At 29.5% G+C, this 21,470-nt stretch overlaps 2 protein-coding genes across 2 annotated transcripts in view; one reads left to right on the forward strand and one right to left on the reverse strand.

Moving 5' to 3' along the window:
* Window positions 1–487: 487 nt before the first annotated feature.
* On the forward strand, window positions 488–4,456 carry LOC131842839 (uncharacterized). The gene is made up of 2 exons (XM_059191407.1): window positions 488–932; window positions 3,856–4,456. The coding sequence occupies exons 1-2, from the start codon at window positions 488–490 to the stop codon at window positions 4,341–4,343; spliced, it is 933 nt and encodes a 310-aa protein (XP_059047390.1). The 3' UTR covers window positions 4,344–4,456.
* A 2,359-nt stretch (window positions 4,457–6,815) lies between these two features.
* Window positions 6,816–21,470, reverse strand: part of LOC131842840 (acyl-CoA Delta-9 desaturase-like) — a 29,949-nt gene continuing 15,294 nt past the window's right edge. Inside the window, exons 2-8 of the mRNA XM_059191408.1 lie at window positions 15,778–15,906; window positions 15,054–15,166; window positions 14,058–14,220; window positions 11,941–12,114; window positions 9,727–9,912; window positions 8,264–8,424; window positions 6,816–7,784 (exon numbers count right to left, since the gene is read on the reverse strand). Of these exons, the coding sequence (XP_059047391.1) occupies window positions 7,573–7,784; window positions 8,264–8,424; window positions 9,727–9,912; window positions 11,941–12,114; window positions 14,058–14,220; window positions 15,054–15,166; window positions 15,778–15,896 (1,128 nt within the window). The 5' untranslated portion in view covers window positions 15,897–15,906 and the 3' untranslated portion in view covers window positions 6,816–7,572. The remainder of the gene's footprint in view (window positions 7,785–8,263; window positions 8,425–9,726; window positions 9,913–11,940; window positions 12,115–14,057; window positions 14,221–15,053; window positions 15,167–15,777; window positions 15,907–21,470) is intronic.

The following is a 21,470-nucleotide window of genomic DNA, read 5'->3' on the forward strand; positions in this document are numbered from 1 at the left end:
CATAAAATAAACATTAACAGGAATACATAGTCATTTCTGCAATGTGTTAGTACTAAATTTTTGCCAAATATTGTCATGTTTAGTTCAGCTATAAAAAAATCTAAACAAATTGACTTTCATTTTTATAATGTTACCAAGGACGGAAGCTAAGGTCATGCAAAATTGTCAGGTCAATTCTCATATAGTACAAATTTAGTAAAATTACTAATTTTACTATTCAAACCGGTTTATATATTAGTCAGGCTTCAATAAATGGCCAGAAATAAAAACAGGGTACTACGTACTGCCAACTACACAGTATCTTATATGTCGTCTATCCAGGCCAGACACATAAAATTCTAATACCGAATAAGACAAAAAATCATTCGTACGATTGAAATATTTCATCGTTTATTCACTTTCATTCTATAAGAAATGCGATAGGCGTGAGTACCTACCACCTGCGAGTGGTGTGGGGCGAGTGGGCAGCCTCAGTAGAGCTACAGCGATGCGTGCGCTTGCCGCTTTAACCACGGTAAGCGCGTGGTGCTTTGCGCTGGCACTAACTGAGACGCGATCTCGGGAGGCTACCTCGCCATTTCTACTCAATATACTAGGCCTTAAATCTCAAATTCCAGTACACCGGCTGTTCGCATGTGGCAAAACACTCGGACCCACAAAATGTTTAAGCGCTTTAAGTGCATGGCGTGCCAAAAATGCCATAGACGCCTTCCAGAGAGATCCACAGACGCGATTCAACTTGACATCTGACATCGAACAATTCCCGTGGGAGCTGTATTCCAATACTACAGAAGATCAATTGTACTCTGAACTGTGCAGTGGCACAGAGAAGTTACTACAATATAGGACGTTGAAGTTTACATTGGTGCCTGGTTATACATTAAAGCTGGATTCTAACGGAAATGGGACCTTAGGTGTTGATGTTTTAAGAAGTAAGTCATCTACTTTTTATGTTTATATGCTTAACTTTAGTTTTGGGTTAAACGTAAGCATTGGGTTCAATATAGCATTTTAACATCTCATAAACGCTAACTTCTGTATACATAGCCTATAATTTATATAAAGCTAAAATCAACATTAGTCTTAAATTAATTTAAACTTAGGTTTAACATCAACTTTTCGTAGAACAAACCGTCAATTTACTTTCCACAAAAATTTTGCTACAAATTACATATAGTTATACCAGTATAATTAATTAAATTTATTATGTTTATTTATACTATAATTTTAATGACGTTCGTTTTTATCATTAATCAAAGAATCAATATCAAATATAATAATACTCGTATATCACACGCGATAAACAATTAATGCTCGTAATGCGTTACATTAGTCTCATTACTTAATAAATAACTACGCAGTGTTGATGATAGAATCTGTAATTGTTTAAGTTATTAATTAAGTATACTCATACTATATTTAAGTGTAGTATAGCTTGTACGAGAGTACTTTTACTCTATTTAATCTAGAGAAAAATTTCTACATTCATTGAACTACGTGGAGTCAAATGCACATACGCTATTTTTTTCTTTCGCTAGTTGGATACTGAGATATTTAAACAAATTTCTGTTTAACTTTGAAGCAAAGTGAACATCATTGTCTGCAATATCCTAAAAATGTTTGCGTATTATGGGGGGTTTTCTGCATTTAATCTGAACGGTCAAGTTACTCAGTTACAGTGTTACTGTGGAACTACTCATATTGTGCATACAAAAAACTCAATAGTCACAAATAAAGTAGATTTATTATTAAAATAAGGACGCACATTAAATTTTGAGGAAATTTCATTACTTAACGGTTTTATATTATTTTGAAATCCTAGTATAGACTGTTTGGAGGCATAGTCGCCTCATTTAGATGCAAAACACGTGTCGCAATATGGATGTAGATCCAATATCGGTCGAAATTTGATTACTAATATGGCAGGTAATAAAGCTTCCAGTAGCAGTGATTAAGTTACCGTACTGAATATTTGTGGACTCATACACTCTAATGGTAGTGTTGTTATATAAAATAATATAAATTAATTGAGTGAAACTGATTGATGAACTGCTCCAACAGAACTCAAATATAAAAAATTTTAGAAAAAAGATATTATAATTTTTTCTTTCATGTGGAAATTCTTTTATTAGTAGTACTATATTGTATAGTGCTGCTACTCTAGCTGGTAATACTTGTGTTGTTGTTAAAATATACGTCATACTCAATGGTACAGTCTTCATTGCGTGAAATGGTTAAAATCTACTTACCTTTCAACATTAAAACGGTATAATCGATGCGCTCGGGTAACCATGTGTTATCGAACGGTACATATAAAAACTTTCTTAACTAGTAATACATTACTTCATTTGCATTAAAACGTCATGTTTCTGTACTATACTGTAGTCATTAAAGATAAAAATGGATATTAATGTTTGAGCACCAAATATAATGGACTACATCATGGAAAGTTACCGTCACATTCGTTTTTTGATTATTGCAAATGCTTTGATATGTATTGTTAAATCTATGTATAATATCGCTACTATCAAGAATTATAATGCCAAAATAATAATTTAAACAGTTATACTTAAAATTTTACTAGTCTTTTTTATACCTTGCATATTAATTTGTATTAGGTAGCATTTACTTGCACAAAAAAATATTATACATCAATTATATAACACTAACAGTTATCGACGACTTCATCTGTTTTTAAGAGATAAAAGTTCCTGTTCATCCTTCTAATATAATCTATGTTCACATAAAATTTAATAAAGATCAGTTCACTCGAAACAAAAGACAGGAATTTGTAATTATATTAAGCACATTGATAGTACCTATAGAAATAATTATAGTATTGCCCAATTCATGCACTTTTAGTTTGCAATGCAAGTTTATAATTAACGTTGATAGCATTAAAATATTCCGGATATTATCATAACATATAGCTACCATCTTATCCGGTCTTAGTCAATGAAATGTTGGACTCACGTTACCATTGTACAAAGACACTACAGGAAACGTCGTGGTCTAATTGTTTATTTCCACTATTTTAAAGACACGATGCCAACTCAATCAAAAGAAAGTCGTCGTGATTCCAAATATCGCTTACTCCAACAATTTTCCTATCTATTTAAATTTCTATTGGAGTCTCCGTTGGCGGTAAATACCGTTTACTAACCTAATTTACTCGAGACTACTATAGCCTTTCTTCCTACTACTTCCAAATCTACTTCGCAAAATCCATTAATCAAAATTTTAAGTATGTTATCTGTTTATAAGATTTCATTATCTATAATAATATGACGGAATGAATAAAGGCGTGCTTGACTGTCTGTATGTTGTTACCTTTTCACAACTAAGCGTCAGAACGAATAGTTGCTAGTAGTAGTCAAGTCTTTAACCTAAATAATAACTATATACAAAACCTGACAACGACATCTGTTATGTCGCCAATTGGTAACAAAGACTAAAACTCGAAAATATTACGCGTTTATGATATTAGTAAAGAAATGAATATAATTCCTTTATCTTCTAATTATTACGAAAGCTACTTAATACAAATTCACATTTAGTAGTATGTCCGATGTATTACTCTGGGCTTTATTTTTTTATGTCCAAGCAGAGCTTGTTAGATGTACTTACTCGTATTATAGGTATATTATATGTTTTTACCTCCGCCTGCATTAATATGCAAGAGAAGGGTATTGTCTAGCGACTCCTGTGAGGAGACTCATGTGTTGTCCATAATGTAATTCCTAACAATTAAGATATCAATTCCTTTATCCTATAATTTCACTAAAAGTGTTGTGAAATATGAGCAGCATTACTTTTTGTGTTATATAATACTTATGTCCTTGTATTTATTTACAGGCAATGAGGTTGAAACCGCTCGGGGCAGTATGAAGAAGAAGTTCTACAATATAGTACCATATTTATTATTGCCAGGACTGATAATGTCCGCCATCTTGCCTTTTGTATTGCCAGCCTTAAAGTTAATGACAATGGGTGTTGTCATGTTGAATAATATGGCATTCACTGGAGCCGTCTTCACTCTTCTAAGGAATAACGCATTTAACGACAGATACGAACATAAAGTCAAATATGTAAATGCTGGATACAAGAACGAACACCTTACTTATGATCATGACGATGCATACTCCCATCATTATAATAATTATGATATTAAACACAGCGTAGATCATGTGCATGAGGTTGTAGATGATCATGGAGAATATGAAAATGCTGAGGCCGTAGAAGAAATTCCTGCCAATTCAGATTGGTTGAAGCAATATTATAATGAACATGAATATGTACTTGCACCGCAAGAGTCTGTACATATTCAAAACAGAAAACTTTAATGAAAATTTTAGTTTAATTACTATAGGTACCTGTATATAATATTTGCTGCTAGTCTTTGCCTGTCTAATTTATTTTACTTGTAATTTTTTTATTTATTTTATAATTTATAAGGTTTAGCATAATTTTTTATAATATTAAAAAATAAAAATGCTGTTTTGTCCTTTAATTTAAATCAGTTTAAAATTCTTTTAAGTATTCCGTTTGACATAAATGTTGCTGGAGTTGTTCAATATATTCAATCTATATATAAAAAAAAGTATTAAGGAATAAAGAAAAGCTATTAATTACATGTATTTAATGCTACGGTTTCATATAAAAAATTAAAATAGCATTAAATATTGAATAAGTCTTTCTTCAGATACATAGCGTAACATACAATTAAAGCATAAACATACAATAAACATAAATAATTAGCAGAATATTTTAAAACCTACTTCAAACTTAACATAATTAGTATATACTATGCTAAATAAAAGAAGATATAGTGAGTAACAAATACATAGTCATATAATCCAAATAACACACACGCAAAAAATTATAATACAGATACTGTTGATTTTGGATTTAGTTGAATTTAAGTCAAAAACTGCTACAATCAAACGATCTGTGACTATCTGAGTTTACTTAGAAACTTCCGCTTGAACTTGAAAATTTTGGACCCTTTTCAAACATAAATAAACTTTGTTTGCCGTCACAACATAATCTTTAATTTAAAATGATATAAAATAAGCGAGAACAGTGACTATTAAAATATAAAAGGATAAAAACAAGGATTAATTCATACTCATTAAAACATTCCTCTCGTCCTGAAATAATCCCGTTTCTCCATCATGATTAAAGACTGATACTGAAAGGCAATTAAAATTGAATCTGGCGAGTTTCACTGTTAGAAATATGCAGAAAGAAGTTTCTGATATTAATAAAATATCTACGGAGTCAGCACAGAACAAAAAGGAAATTTGTATTTCTGGTGTGAACATCACAACAATAAACATCATTTAAGAATTTACTTAGTGTTTGGCATAACTATTACAGAAAAATATAATAGTTATTTACCTTTTTGGAACATTTCGATCATTCATCTACGCTTGGAACTGACAGCTAATCAAACAAAAAATACTTATTTATTGAAACCGATTGAACTGATTGATATTTCGGAAATTGAAATTCCGGATTCAAAGCACTTAAATATTGGTTAAAATTTTACTTTAGTCATGGCCGTTTGTATTTTATGTAGGCATAAGGTAATATAATTAGGAATAAACTTAGGTCTTGCACTGCTTCCTGTGGTCAAACATTCCTTATAAAATCCTTCCTCATTTGTTTGAACATTGGTCTAACTACCAATGTATCCAGCAGAAAACAAAAATAATAAGTTAACAATTAATTTTATGTGCTGGTCTGATAATTAAATTTTTTTCCACACTCTTCAACGATTTTATTTTTTCCATAGCAACAATACTAAGATGACAAGTCTTAGAAACTGTTAGAACTTTAAATATATCTATAGCTGTTCTTCTGTCAACAGTGACAGACGAACCAGAAGAACCAAGTACTAGTACACATTAAATAAGTCATCTATTGTACGTACAACAGTACACTGGAAGTTAATTCGTTATCATTATGAAATTTGGCATATCATTTTGTCCTAATAATTGGGAAAGAGAAGGTAATTATTACGTTTATATAATAATAAAAGCATATTAAAAAATTAACATATTTATTCAATCATATTAAAATAATTTGTCCCTGTTATAAATTCTTAGTAACCACAAACTTTACAATAAACTGATAGTTTAATGGTATATATTAGAATTATTACATTACTAAGTATTCACTAAGAGCCTATTACATTCTTGCATACAGAAAAATGACATTGATTTTAAATTTATTAATTTTTACTTTACAATTAAAAACTATTATTCATAATAACCACAATTTAGTATTTCAGTAATCTTAATAGGCCCTTAATAAAAATAAAGATAACAATCTAGTAATTAATAACTTGCATACGTACTAACAGTCACCGAATTTCTTTAAAGGATCCGACTTATTATGGATCTAAGAAATAACATAGTAAAATTTATCACAATTAATTATGTTTTACTATAATAATTATTTCCAATAACTACTGTGCTTTATGTTAAAAAAAAATACCCAGTAGTAGATAATTCATGTCCTAAAAACTAATAATAACCTATACCGTAGCATAGGTACTAAATATATATGTTTATTTAACACCAAAACATCTAAATGCTTTCTACTCTTTAGAAAAGATAATTATAAAAATTAACAAAATAATGACTGAAATTACTAACTTACTGTTTCAAAAGGGAAATTCTGAATACCTATTTCCGAACATTGTACAAGCCATAACAGCACAATAAATCACTTGAATTGAACTTCAGAGCTGGAACCAATAATTGGGTAATTGGTATTAAATTTTCAAGAAGATGATATACGACTATTATATAGGAAACGAATACATAAAAAACATACGTTAATGTACGGGATTTTCAATAATTGAAAATCACTCAAATATAAATTAACAACAATTGAAACAGTCGCCTGCCCAGAACGGTAACGTCAAATACTGACATGCATAAGTAGCCGAAACAATTGTCATATTACTATGTGTTGTGACATTGTTTTCAGTACTACATGTTACGATATACTGAATCAGTTTAAATAAACGATACGCTCGTAGTAATTCCGTAGCTTGTATGGCTTGCATTTACTGCCTAATAATAAAATTTGAGGTATTTTCATATTCGAAACAATAAGGACTTATAAGTAAATATTGAAGTCATAACATCCATTATTAGAATCAAAATATAATAGAATCCCAGGCTTATATAACTTAACTTTATATTTATATAGACTATTATATTTCCAACTCCATTAGGCAATTAATTATTTATTTTCTCATAACGATGGGTATGGATAAACTAATTGATATTGTTTCATACAAATTTTATTAAAAGCATACAGCAACTAAGTACAGGTTTTTACGAGGAGGTAAAGTCTTTTTTCTTTAAACAGGGTAAATCATAGAATATATTGTCATAATATATTCTACCATTAATGAATTTATTATTATATGTGTATAACTATGTCACACTGTCATATTAATTAAAATGAACCTCCCTTAAATTTTAGTAGTCTCATTAAATAGGATTAAACTAGTACTTACTACATATTACGTAAATTTTCTTAAGGTGTTTATATTTAAGCTCTCCTTTTATGAGCAATTTCAGCTAGTTTCCGATCTTCCTCTTTCATATCTTGGTCGTCCCATCCCCAAACTGGATTCTCTGGGTGATGATGGTCATGATCAAAGGACTTTGTCGAATTAGATGATGGATGGGTACCATCGCCTGTCCTTGATGCTCTTTTGACAATCATTTCAGTTGAAACCGTCTTCAAGTCATAAGCCAACCCTGAAATTAATTTGGCTATTTAAAACCACAGATTCTAATCCTAAAAAGACGTCATACTTGCTATAAAATGTTGATTTAGCATATAATCAATAGTAAGACTAGTTGATTTACATAGTCGCAAACGAAAAGAAAATGGTTGATGTACTATTTTACTTTATTACTTATATAGGTATAAGCGACTAGTAGAAATACTTAAATACGTTTTTTTATAAATACATACGTAATACACTTAGATAACACCCAGACCAATTTGTGTGTAGTGTAGTAAACCGCTAGACCACCATCACGACGGTAATATCATTGATATTTGGAAATATCATTACAATCTAGTATTTATTTTAGATACTATTTTTTTATACCGAACTAAATTAAGCGATAACGCTTAAACATAAGTTTATGAGAACGTCGACAATAGACCTTTGACAACCCCATCTAGAATAATACGTCGTGACGTGATGTTCTAAATTACTATTACTTACCATATTTAGCAGCGTAGTCAATTAGTGCAGTAGACAAGTTTGTACTATAATTGCCAAGTTCAGCCGCTTTGTAGTCCCATGGGAAAACGTGATGGTAGTTGTGCCAACCTTCTCCCAAAGCGAAGAAAGCGACTGTCTTGTTGTCAGTAGCGCCTATATGCCTAAAATAGCAATTAAACAACAATGAAAACAGGTACGTAATCTGTTTAGCAATACAACTAAATGAAATTATTACAATTGTTTTTATATGTTTGAACTAATCACAGATTTTTTATTATTATTTCATCTGATTTTGCTTTTCTAGCATTTAGTTCATACTTTTCGAAGGAAACTGATTTACGAATAGCACATTCTACTAGTAGTGTAATGTCTCTTTATGAATCTATAGGCGACTTTCTTAAAGAAGAAGGTGCAGTATATGGTACTTTTTTTGATATAGACCTTTTTCCAGCGGATAAAATGTCAGTAACAATTAATAAAAAAAAATTATTTCGTTTCAAACCGAAAAACCATTTAAACAGGCGCTGTCGAAGGTCAGCGCGACCCTGATCACTAAAACGCCAGGTTTGTGAGATAAATCGTTTTATTTATAGCTTAGTTTTATTTTTACTGTTTTAATAATGCTGGTGTTTTTTTTTGTGTTTCTTTCTCATCATCAAAAACCTGTGTGGTTCCAGGTTCCAGTTCTTTAATCCGTAATAGGTTTGTTATATACGTAGTTCTAGGCCTAAATAATGTTTAAGTTTATTCTGTAAATTTTATGACTAAATGTGTAAATAGTAGAATTCATTGGTACTTAAGGTGCAGCTTATATAGGTATCTTTTACATTGTTGTAACAGAGAAAGTTAAATAATGTTACAAACTCTCCTTTACGAGCAAAACCGCATTAAACCGATCGCTATACCGCAGTACTAGTTGCTAATCACTAAACTTTCACTGATGGTACGATAAAAAATAATAAATAGGTGGTGGTTCATTTAAACCTATTTATTGTGGGGGGACAGGGTAAGTAAAGGAGGAAATTATTGGCAAAGTTAACTTCCACGCAATCCCAACCAGAAGTGTGGATTACTGGTACTCTTTCTGAGAATGGACTAACTAACCTAACTAACTTCATCCTTATACTGTCAATTCCATCTACCTACCGCCAGCAAGACGTTAGTGCAGGCAGAAGTAATAAAGTAATATTCTGTCATTACGGGAAAGGGCATTTTTAGTAATGTGGATTAAAACTACATTACTATCAATGTAGGTCAACCTGACCTCCACGCGGTTTCCACTGGAAACCGTTATGTTAAATTCCTGGTAAATTTGCCATGATGCGCTAACTAACCTGACCTGCTCATCTTATCATTGTCCACTGGTCCCCGGCCAGAGTAAACCGTTAGCGCTGACTGGTGCAATATTTCATGAATATCGTAAACAAATATATTTTGTCATTACCAATTATAAAAAAACTTACTTGTCATAAGGTTTGTTGCCCCAGATGTGAGCAGCAGAGTTGACCAGCCAAGTGAAGTGAAGAGATACGGTGTACCTCGTAACGGACGCCACATACCAGGATGTCCAGGGATCCTCTCCCCACAAATAAACTGGTATCAAAGCGGGGATGACGAAACATAGGATTGGCATGACTACAAGATATGTTCTGAAACGAAAATAATTGCTGATGTTACACTTATATTTATACTGATATACAATGATAATATAATAAGTGGTGCTTGTGGTTACTTGTGGGGACTGGTCTATTCGGGTTACGAACACTGATTAGACTATTTGCTATTGCAATAGCATACGCTGGTGGTCACTCTATTCTTCCAAATTTGAATTTAAAAAATAATTTGTGTTGTTAATATGTAAAAAACATTTATTTCAAAAGAATACGAGCTGAGTTTCTTATCATTTCTTCTCAGCTCGAAATCATTACTAAATGACGGTAGATAGCATAGGTGTCTGTAATACACCTACACACGTTTTGCGAAATTCTTTTACTGCTTGAGTGGATTTAAGAATCTTAATATCTGTTCAAAATAATCTTATTAACCGTTCATGTCTACATATAGTCCACTGAGTTCAACAGTACTTTTTGACTGAAATTGTAAACTTATTAGATTATATACTAGAGATTGATTAGCCACTTATGCGAAATTAATCCTATTAAATAGGGTTTTAACTCCTAAATTATATCTATAGAATAATAATTTTCAAACAGTGCCTAAGAATACTGACATATAAATGTGTATATGTACATCTTTTCATCCATGTTCATAATATGACGTCTAAAAATACTACTAATAGTTGCTCTTTATATCTATCTATTTTCCGTCTATTTCTATCCATCTATATTAATAGACATTTACAATATGATTTTCTTAATAATTTACATAATTTCTTCCAGAAAGGTTTAATTATGTGATACTTGCATGTATATAAAAATAATTTAACTCCTTCAAATACCTAATGAAATGGTCTTATGCTATATAGCCGTGGAAAGCAAGGTTGGATCACTAGCGTACACAATAGTCCGGGAGGCTATTAATTTCTCTCCTTTGGACAGTACGCGATTTACCAGATCTTGATAGGACCACTATTGACATTATAATCCTTTCCAAATGCCCGAACAAAGTCACGTACCTTTCTCATCTCCACATTGGCAATTACAATCTGTATCGACACTTTCTTTCAAACTAATATGTTCTCGCATTAACTATAGTATAACAACAATTAAAAAGTAAACGTTTCTATAATTATCTATGGAATTATGCCTGTCCATAGTATTGTACTTAAAATTTAAATTACTCGATTTTTTAATTACATACAGTTATATTTATATGATTAATTTTAAAAGTCCGAGTAACAGAGCCTACAAACTTCATACCCATGTAACTTGTTTCTTTGTAAAGATTAATTTCAATAGCTTCAGCAACTATGACGAGTCTCATCCATAATAGATATTTAATGAATTAATGACTCTACATTAATTAAACGGACTGTTAAATTGTTAGAATTCTGACTGTGTTATTTATAAAGTTCTCATTACAACACTAATTAATTCGTATCTACTTAAAATAAAGCTTGTCTACCTAACAAGCTTTATTTTAAGTAGATAGATATAATACTTTTTTTGTTATGAATTGCCATTTATATAACATAATTTCATATAAACCTTTTATTTAAATTGGCAGTCCAATTCAGATATATATATATATATATATATAGTATAAAGTAAACCAGATTTATGTTTCTGATCTTTTTTAAATCACGTAACATATTTCGATAACATTTTCACTATCATTTATAAAAACATCTCTTGGTTAACCATAAAAAGAATAAGTGTCCTTAATTGTAATATATATAGCTGTATATCTTGTGTAAAATATACGAATTTAATTGTTTATTTATTGAAAACATTAATTTTTTTAAATACAACTGTATGTAGTAGTTGCATAATTCCAGTTGCCTAATAGATATATATATTTTATTTTGCGGGTATTCAATTCCTATTGAATAATAATAACCATCATATTAGTAGTATACTCATAACTCACTGCTCAGCCTTTGTGATCATAGAGATAGTAGCGTAACTAAACTTTAAAACACAAAATTGTTAATTATTCAGTTGTACGAAAACCTATAGTGCCTACTTGAACTATTGTCGAATATAATATGTACTCACTTTTTCTGGAACATCACTATCGGGTCTTTTTCTAAATCAGACATGTCGACCATAGCTCCCTTTTCTAAAACCTCCTTATGCTTGCGAACCATCAGCCAACCCATGTGGGAGAAGAAGAACCCTCGTCGCGCATTGTGGGGGTCAGCATCAGTTTCAGTGAACTTATGATGTACCCTGAGAACCAATAATAGACTAAAATATTATGGAGTCTTATATCAAACTATACATAGCAATATACCTCATTTTATGAAGACTGGTCGCAAACAAACGAGTATGTGACTGAGTATATGACTAATATATGACTCGTTTGTAAGCGACATTCCATACTTCAGCTACAAAATTGTTTCATATCATTCTTCACTAGTCTGTATAGCCCCATATTAATCTTAACCCAATTTATTAGTGTAGTGTAATTTATTCAAGAACACTTCACTATTGTAACTGGCTTCTCCTTATATTTAAAATTTGATTAGAAGTGGTACATAAAAAAAAGTTATTTTTATTTTGATTGATTCTGATTGAAGACTCTATCCTATATACTGAATTAATTTTCTGTTATTTAGATAAAGTGATAAATTTACTAATTATTAATTTCTTTTTAACGTCATTAGCATTTTATGCATTCAGAAATAAAATGCACAAATCTACATTATGGTGTATGTTTATTTCACATATAGAATTTATTTCTATATGTGAAATGCCTTTTGCGAATAAATGTACTGTAAAAAAATAAGGATGGGTTACTAAAAATACCTAAACCACTGATATTAAAATTTCTTTGATTTGGTTTTGTTTGCGTTTGCCTGTTAGAAATATATATTTTGGTATAAAAGCAACACGGATTTTGTTTGAAAACTTTATTGTGTGTTCCTGAACGTTTCATAGCCGGCAATTTACTTTTTACGTGACAACATAAAGCCTGAAACGCGCTTTAACAAGAAATCATACTCATGTTACAATTCATTACATCACCATTTCATTGTGTGATGTCAAATAAGAACCATTACGTTTGATCGATACATACTTATAAAATATTTTGAGCAACCACAACAACTTAATTACCTACATCATTTCAATCAAAACATACATCATTTCATTCAGAAAAATTCAAACATATTTAGAAATTCAAATTTCATAAGTAAGGGTTGATGTAAAATGAATTAGAATATAATTATAAATAAACAGTATTAAAAAACATAACGTAAGACATTGAACGAAAAAAATATAAAAATATAAAGTAGACTTCATATCATCATCGCATGTAGACATACAATACGAAATAAAATTAAAAAAGTTAGATAAATATTAATTTGGTTGTCATATAAATTATAAAAACAACCGAAGGAGGTATATGTAAGTTAAAACATTTGTGTCCCGCCTACGATTAGATAAGCCTACTAAAATTACAATGTTAACAAAACATTACTTAGAATAGAATAGATATAATCTTTCATATTAAGTAAGTTGATATTAAATAATTTAATTGAATAAACTTTATTGTAAATATAAAGTTGATAATAAAATATCGGATCCTATAAATGTAGTATTAATTACTTTATTTTATTGATTTGTTATATTGTGATGTTCATTTTTATCGTAACTTCGTGTCTATGTGTGTGTAAACATAAATGTCAGATTACTATTTAGTAACTTATTTTAAATATACATATCTTTTAAGTATCATCTGTAAAAATTATATTAATTTTAATATAAAAAGATTAAATGATACTCTTGATAAAATAAATAAATATGTCAAAGTTTGACACAGTTATTCCAAATATTAATAAATCAATAATTCAGTTGAAACAATATATATAAATATACAACATGAAAAAAACATAATTTCATTACGATATATGGTGAACATTGTTCCATACTTATATAAAGTAACAAAGTATTCAGACATTCCAGGGACTGCTAAAAAGAGACTATGATTTCTGTAAAGCAATTTTCGTATGTTATTCTATGCGCTTAACATACTTAAATGACAACGGATTGAATCTAGTGACAATAGTCATATATCTCACCTAATTTTTTATCGACACGCACACATTTATAAGCACAGTAGGTAGATTTAGTATCACCTCTTTTGAAGTAGAGTAAAAAATGAAACATACCTGTGATCACGAACCCATTCATAGATGTGGTTTTGGAAAGCCATTGTCTGCATCAGTGCAAGAAACAGCCGCAATGGCCATCTTGCTTTGTACGCTCGGTGTGCCCAGAGTCGATGGGCACCCGCCGTCACGCCTACTGCCGAGCCAATCGCGAAAATTATACCTGAAAATAAAGATATATTTCAATTTACATAACCATATTGTAATTTACTGATTCGCAGAAATTCGCGGGTACAAACACCTGAGACTTTCTGCGAATCAATAAAATTGACTTTGCTCTATCTTGTGGGGTCTCAGAAGTCAAATAATGTATTTACCAGACACCTAATACATAATAAATAATAAATAAAGAGGAATGATTTGATTTTCTGTCAGTAATTGATAAAATCTAAAAAAAATCCTTTTAAAACCTATAGAGCGATCATTTGGAAAGACCAGCTAGTATATTTTATTTTCTAGAAAATTTTAGATGCCTATACTAGTTGCAGTCTTATAAGGCCAGGATAGGTTATTGGCAATATGTATTTATTGATGTGTAAAATATATTCAAACTTATAATACCAAATAAAACAATAAAATTTGACAATTTATATTATTATAATGTTCATTATAATGAAAAACACAAAAGTTAGAAATTTAATATCTACTTAGTTTTATATTAATTTGGAGTATTTATAGATATTCCTTTAGGTGTTAGTAATTTCAGTAAGCATTTTCATCATGTCATGTTCTGGTTGAAAATATCAAAAGACGGCGGCTAGCCGACGTTATCCGACCCGACTCAAATATTTTTAGGGTATACGAGAGTTCAAAAATATCAAATACATCAATAATTAAATAAATTTTTATTTTTTATCTAAATTTCTGCTTTTTCCACCATATTTGATTCAAGTTTAAAACATAATATATTTATATTTTTATCATATACAGCTTAAACAAAGTACAAGTACCAACGACAAACTTCAATCATATTTTAATAAATATGTAAGTACTTACCAAATGTGTAAGTAAGTGCTTTAGCTCTCCCTGTGAATATTAAATAAAGTCCATACAGTGCAGCTATGTGCATGTAAACGAAGGCAAATACATTCCTCCATACAATCTGCCATCTGAAATATAGATTTTTTTTTTTGAGAATTTATAACAAAGTAATAATTCGTCATTATGCATTATGTTTTGTTACATTATGGCCAGACTTAAACACAAGAGGTCGTGAGTTCCAATATGGCCGACACGAAAATATCAATGAATCTTATCTTATCGGTTTTCATATTAATTTAGTGAAAAGCTATAGTATTATATAGAGATATAGAAATTTTATTTATTTTGATAGAATTCGTAATTCAAATTCGAAACGTTTCTTGTTGCACTAGCCATGTACTGCTCGTAATTAGGGCTAGAGTCTATTCGAAATGTCAAAATATGTACGTTACCACATAATTATTTTTGTTCAAATCAATTTTAATATTTATGTTTATGTTTGTTACTCTTTCACGCAAAAACTACTGAATGGATTTTAATGAAATTTCATAGTGATATAGCTTATGCATCAGAATAACATATTGGCTATATTTTATATTGAAATTTAACGCGGGTGAAACCGCGGGCACAGCTAGTTGAAAATATGTACTAAACGCCTTTTTTACAATAACTAACAATTTAGTATCAGTCAAACAATAAGTAGTGTGTAGATTGATGTGTGATTATTTTAACAACTTACTCGTGACTTCGGCTCTTTTGTTCTGATACATTATATATTTTAGGCACATCGTCTTCGTCTAAAGACTTCGCTTGCTTCGTTAAATACGTGTTCATCGAAGGCATCGGAGCACCCGGCATTTTGTATAGTCTGAAACAAAATACACAATTAATTATACTACTAAATGTAACATAGTCATAAGATATTCATCAATTAAAGTATTTTAAAATGTGTACTTTGCGTTCTGGCATCATATTAAAGAGATCGAAGAGTTATAATATTTATATTGACACGACAATAAAAATTCGAAGTGTTTTTAAAAATTTTCTTATAATGGTCGCGGCTTCGATTATTCATACCACAGATAACGTAATATTACATTCTCACACGGTACTAACATTTGTATTCATAAGTATGATTATTTGTATCGGTTAAGTTAATTTATAAGTATATTATGTATGTATTTAAAAAAATGAATTTTACAGTAATTGCCTAATAATAATAATAATAATAATAATGTTATGTTTGCGTTCCTGACGTACAGGGTCCGTAATGATTTAAAACCAATTATGAACATCTTTAATTGTAATATTATGGATGCACTAAATATTAAGTATTGAGTCTAGTACCTATAACACAAGCTCTGCTTGCCTTAGGACTAGATGCCGTTGTGTAAATTGGGGCATTAATATTAAAATAAATTACAAAATACCGAATTCTTATTTTTAAGAAAAATGACACATGAGGGGACCCAGGAGCGTCAGAGTGCATTATTTAACGTCCTTGATACTGTTCAGGCGCGGTTTTAACTTTACATAAAGTTAAGCTATCAAGTTGTTTGTTATTCCAAACGACCTCGATAGCCTAGTGGTTAGCACACCGCCTTACTACCAATGGTCGCGGGTTCGAATCCTCGCACGGTAGAAACTTTTGTATTCATAAGTATGATTGTGTCGAACTAGATGTTTTCTATGTATATTATGTATGTGTTTAAAAAAAGTCTAAGAATTTATATCGGATGTCTAGTACCCATAACACAAGCTCTGCTTACCTAGGGTCTAGATGACGTTGTGAGATGACATTGTCTAGCGATATTATTATTATTCCAGTAGTATAAATAAAAATGATAGATCTATTTTGTAAATTTTAAACTCTCAAATTATGTCTTTATGTATCTAAGTAAAACATCATTATTTTTATACTTTGCGTACCTACAAAAACAGTGTTGTACGTATACAAGTATATTTTGTACAGACCTACATTTTTTGGTAAATATTTATTCAAAAACTACCTACATATTTTAGATATGTTTTCTAGGAGAATAAATTACTTATTGAGTTAACAGTAATAGTAAATAGAAATATTGGTAAAGTTGTAAAGTGGTTGTCTAATTATTCATAAATTTTATTCTTTGAGTATGTACATATATATATAGCACAAAATTCAATAGAAAGTTACATAGTCAATAAGTGAAAAGTGTGATGACTCCGACTGTCTCGCTAAGGCAGTATGGTGTGTGGCTAAACTTTAACAATCGTAATTTTTCACCTCAATTCGGTGACTTACATATTTTTATGTCTGAGAATTTGATATATTTGTTATTGCTTTAGATACAGTAATAATGTTTAAAAAGATCGTAATTTTTTACTTTAACTTATTGAAATTAGTTCAAATCAAATCAAAAATCATATATATTAATATTAGACATTTACATGCTGAATTTCGCTTAAGAAAGTATTATGAACAACTATTGTCAATATATATTTATATACAGATAATATAATATTATAGTGCTCCGTAAATATGATTTCCAATATGGTTCAACAGAAATGTAACTTATAGTTCAAAATTAAAAATATTGTCTGGAATGTCTAAATCAAGAAAGATTTAAATTAAATGGTCCGTTTTGTTACCATGCCAAATATATATTTATATCCATTATAATACCAGTAATAATAACTTATATTGCAAAATTAATAATATTGTCTGGAATGTCTAAATCAAGAAAGTTTTAAATTGATACGATAAACATATAAAATTAAATATAAAAGTATTTAGTTTTATATATTTAGTACTGATTATCTGCATCCGATGTGTGTAAATATTTTTTTTATAGAACTACTATATAACTACCGATCGTCCTTCCTTCACACAGTTTAAAATATTTTCTTATTATAAAGATCTCTTGCATCAATTATCCTTAATAATTTACCTACATTGGTGAAAATGCATACTATTGAATTATTATTTTGCCAAAGGATTGGAAGACGGAAATAGTAGTGTAAATAATGACTGTGCACACAGTACGAGCCACTCACAGTATATTGGAAAGGAATGTTCTCGACAGGTATTTGTAACCTCAAGTATGTTGCAGGAAGTTTCAGTTGCAAGGAGGTTCAGGACTGTTTCTTATGGTAATGACTCGTATTTAATTATACTCCTTTTTGTATAATAAATATGTGTTATATTTTTGCAACTACTTCATTAACTATTTGATACTTTTAATACTACACGGGCATCAATACATACAGACCCGTATTATATATTAGTAGGCACAATTTACTCGTAGACAGAGATACTCGCTAATGATTCGTTATCTAAGCTTGTATCTGATACGGTCGAAAAACTTCATTTTTATCCATTAACTGTATTCCTTTTCTACAGTTATGACACAAATATTATATTCTTTCAAAAATGGTTTATATTTACTATTCACCTGTTTACACAAATATATGATGATAATGAATGCAAGACAATGCTACATTAGAAAAGCGAAATCAGAGAATAATAAACTATAATTTTCTCAGTCACTAATTGGACACGAAATGTCAAACTTAATAAATTCTATTAACAAGAAACGGGTAGTAAATAAAAAAATAAGTGTATACGATAATTATTTCGAATATGAAAGATTTGTAAAAATGTTTAAGCATTGTTTCATAATTGTTTAAAAATGTCTGAATGCATTTTGATATGATTTGTTTCATAAATTTAAATTCTTTACTAGTACTACTATCCATTTCCAAATTTTTGTAGTTTTTAATTACTTCTTACTTTTTTATACGATACGATTTTGGCTTTCTTTATTTCATTTGACTCAATGTCTTGGTCTGTTCTGTCCCCCTAGATAGTATTTCTCATAGTAGATATTACTATTTATTCTAATTCACTAACTGAAAAAATCCATCTCAGCATAGTAGCTCCTCGTACTACATAGTTTTTAATCTTGGTATATTAAAAGTAAATACTTGCATATAATTAATCATAAGTTCGTATAAAAATGTCAACTAGCGCCGAAGTGGTAATAAATCAAAAAACTGGCTCCACTTTCCTACGTCTAAGAGAAGTGTGTCAGAAAAATTGGTCAAGTGTGTGTCCAACAAGATAGATTAATGAGATCCATTAATACCAGTGTATCGTATGTACCTACTAACATAGTTCATCAACAAGACAAATTATTCAATGCACAGGAGAAAGGTGAAGGTAAATGAGTAAATAGTCAAAACTCCATAAAAAAGAATGTAAGTATGAACATAAAAAGCAGAATGTGTTATTTTAGTTCCTATAAAATACTCATGACTTTCCCTAAAGTAAGACAATAATAGTTATGTTCAATTTAATACCAATTTTTTGCCATTGACAGTTCATTTGCGTTCAATAAAAATTAGAAGTATTTTACATTTTCTTTCGAAGTCATTTTTAGCTTAAGTAATATTTAAAAAAGTACTTATCAATTATTTATTTTAATTTAAAATCCCTTTGTATTTTGTTTAAATGAAATATAATTTGCTTCTAGTTTTTAGTTAAAAAAAAAAACAATTAATACTTTTGTGCTAAATAAATAGTATTTTATTAGTTTTCTTTATTTACAGATTTTTTAATAACTGTTGAGTAAGCATTGTTAGTATAGCTAGCAATGTTGCCTAGTACTAGAATACATACAAAGATATTCATCTGTACATTATAGGTACACAATGTAATAGGTACTCTTGCTTGGCACATTATCTACAAATCGGGGTCGTGTAAACTTCACGTCATATTGTATTCTACATTACAATAAACATTGCTTATTTATTAATTGCAAACATATCTTTATACATTTAAATAAGTTTAAAATAGATTTTATAATTTTTTTTTACATATTATGTGGATTGATTGACGAACACTAACGGAAGGAGTTACATTTTTAAATTTTAATTGTTTAGATGGATAGTTTATGCACAATGTAAAACTGTAATGTATAGGCGATGTGACTTAATTATTTTTTATATACGAATATTACTCGTAAATCATCTGTATTAGTAAAAGTTTATATATATCCAACATTAAACAGTATGTGCAGTGGTGCCTATAAACCATTGTAAATTTCTGTTTATTTTTTTATTTTTCTCATCCTTTTATCCTTTAGTAAGACTCTGCGGTGTATAATCATATATTATTTTAAATATATACACCTTAATTTTTTTACGTAATAAGCAATTTATTGTCTACAGTTTTACTTAATGTTTATGGCATTTTCGTCTGTAAACTGCAAGAAAATTAAAACTATATATTAGAAAAATAAATGATGCTCATAAACTGCCAGTTTTTTAATGAAATGCTTGCCTACAAGGAAATTATTTTATTATTTTACAAGGCAAATTTATTAAAATAAATTGAGATCTTATGTGAAAGAACCTGATAAAAAGATTTGGATATTCCTATAAAAATACACCTCACATTAATAATACGGTACTTTAAACTTAAATGAGGCTATGCATTATATTCTAGAATAGGTCAATTTTGAAAAGTTTGATTGTCTGTCCGAGTTTTTAATTGTACCTAGTTTTATTTGCTGCAGCGAAAGTCTGAAGATTCGTTATTTGTTGTAATCGTTTTGTTACTTGTTTATTCAAATTGAAGGCAATTAAGTCTTCTAAACTAATGTGTATATTCAAACAATGGTGTATTTTTTAATAAGAGAAATATGCTACAACACATGGCTAACTCCGTAGAAATTATTAGCATAGATTATGCATATTTCGACGGCATTGTTTAACGGTAATGATGGTATTGTTTTCCCACACCTTGATGCCAACTCAAATAATACCTGTACCTAATATTGAAAAGAATGTCTAATACAATCTGACGAGTTTTTACAACAGGCGTACGCGTATATACTTATAGTTTTAGTAATTAACCATGACGTCTTTACTGCGTTAATGTTTTTGACTAGAAACCTTAACAGTTCATATATTTAACTATTTTACATTCTGTACTCACATTTTTTTTAAATGAAAATAACGAAAGTCTCAAAACTAGATCAATTATATTAGATTAAATTAATACCCGTTCATATATTCAATGATTTTTTTTTAAGAGTAACGAAAGTCTCAAAACTAGATCAATTAATTAGCCGAATTCAATGAAAGAAACCGGAAATGCAAGTTATGTTAACAACTTTCTATATCAATCACTTAATAGTGATAAGAATTATATATTAAAAATGACACTGAAGTAGTACTTACGTGAAACTTATTAATAATATAAAATCTAAATTTGATAAACGTATAATTAGGATTCAAGAGCATCTTGTGTGAAAAAAAGTATTGTCTCGTATTTTACAGTTTGTTTTTAATATATTGTTTATTTAATATGAATGAAGTCAATAAGAAGAGGATATTAGTAGTCGGTATAAGAAATTTACTACGTATGCCAAAACCATGATGATTAGT

The sequence above is a fragment of the Achroia grisella genome, unplaced genomic scaffold (assembly GCF_030625045.1).
Source record: "Achroia grisella isolate CSIRO2021 unplaced genomic scaffold, CSIRO_AGI_Agris_v1 utg2547, whole genome shotgun sequence".
NCBI classification, from domain to species: Eukaryota; Metazoa; Arthropoda; class Insecta; order Lepidoptera; family Pyralidae; genus Achroia; species Achroia grisella.

Coding starts and splice junctions, on each gene's coding strand:
- LOC131842839 (XM_059191407.1), top strand. CDS start 488: ATGCGTGCGCTTGCCGCTTTAACCACGGTAAGCGCGTGGTGCTTTGCG. Junction 933..3,855: donor AGGTGTTGATGTTTTAAGAA/GTAAGTCATCTA, acceptor ATTTATTTACAG/GCAATGAGGTTGAAACCGCT.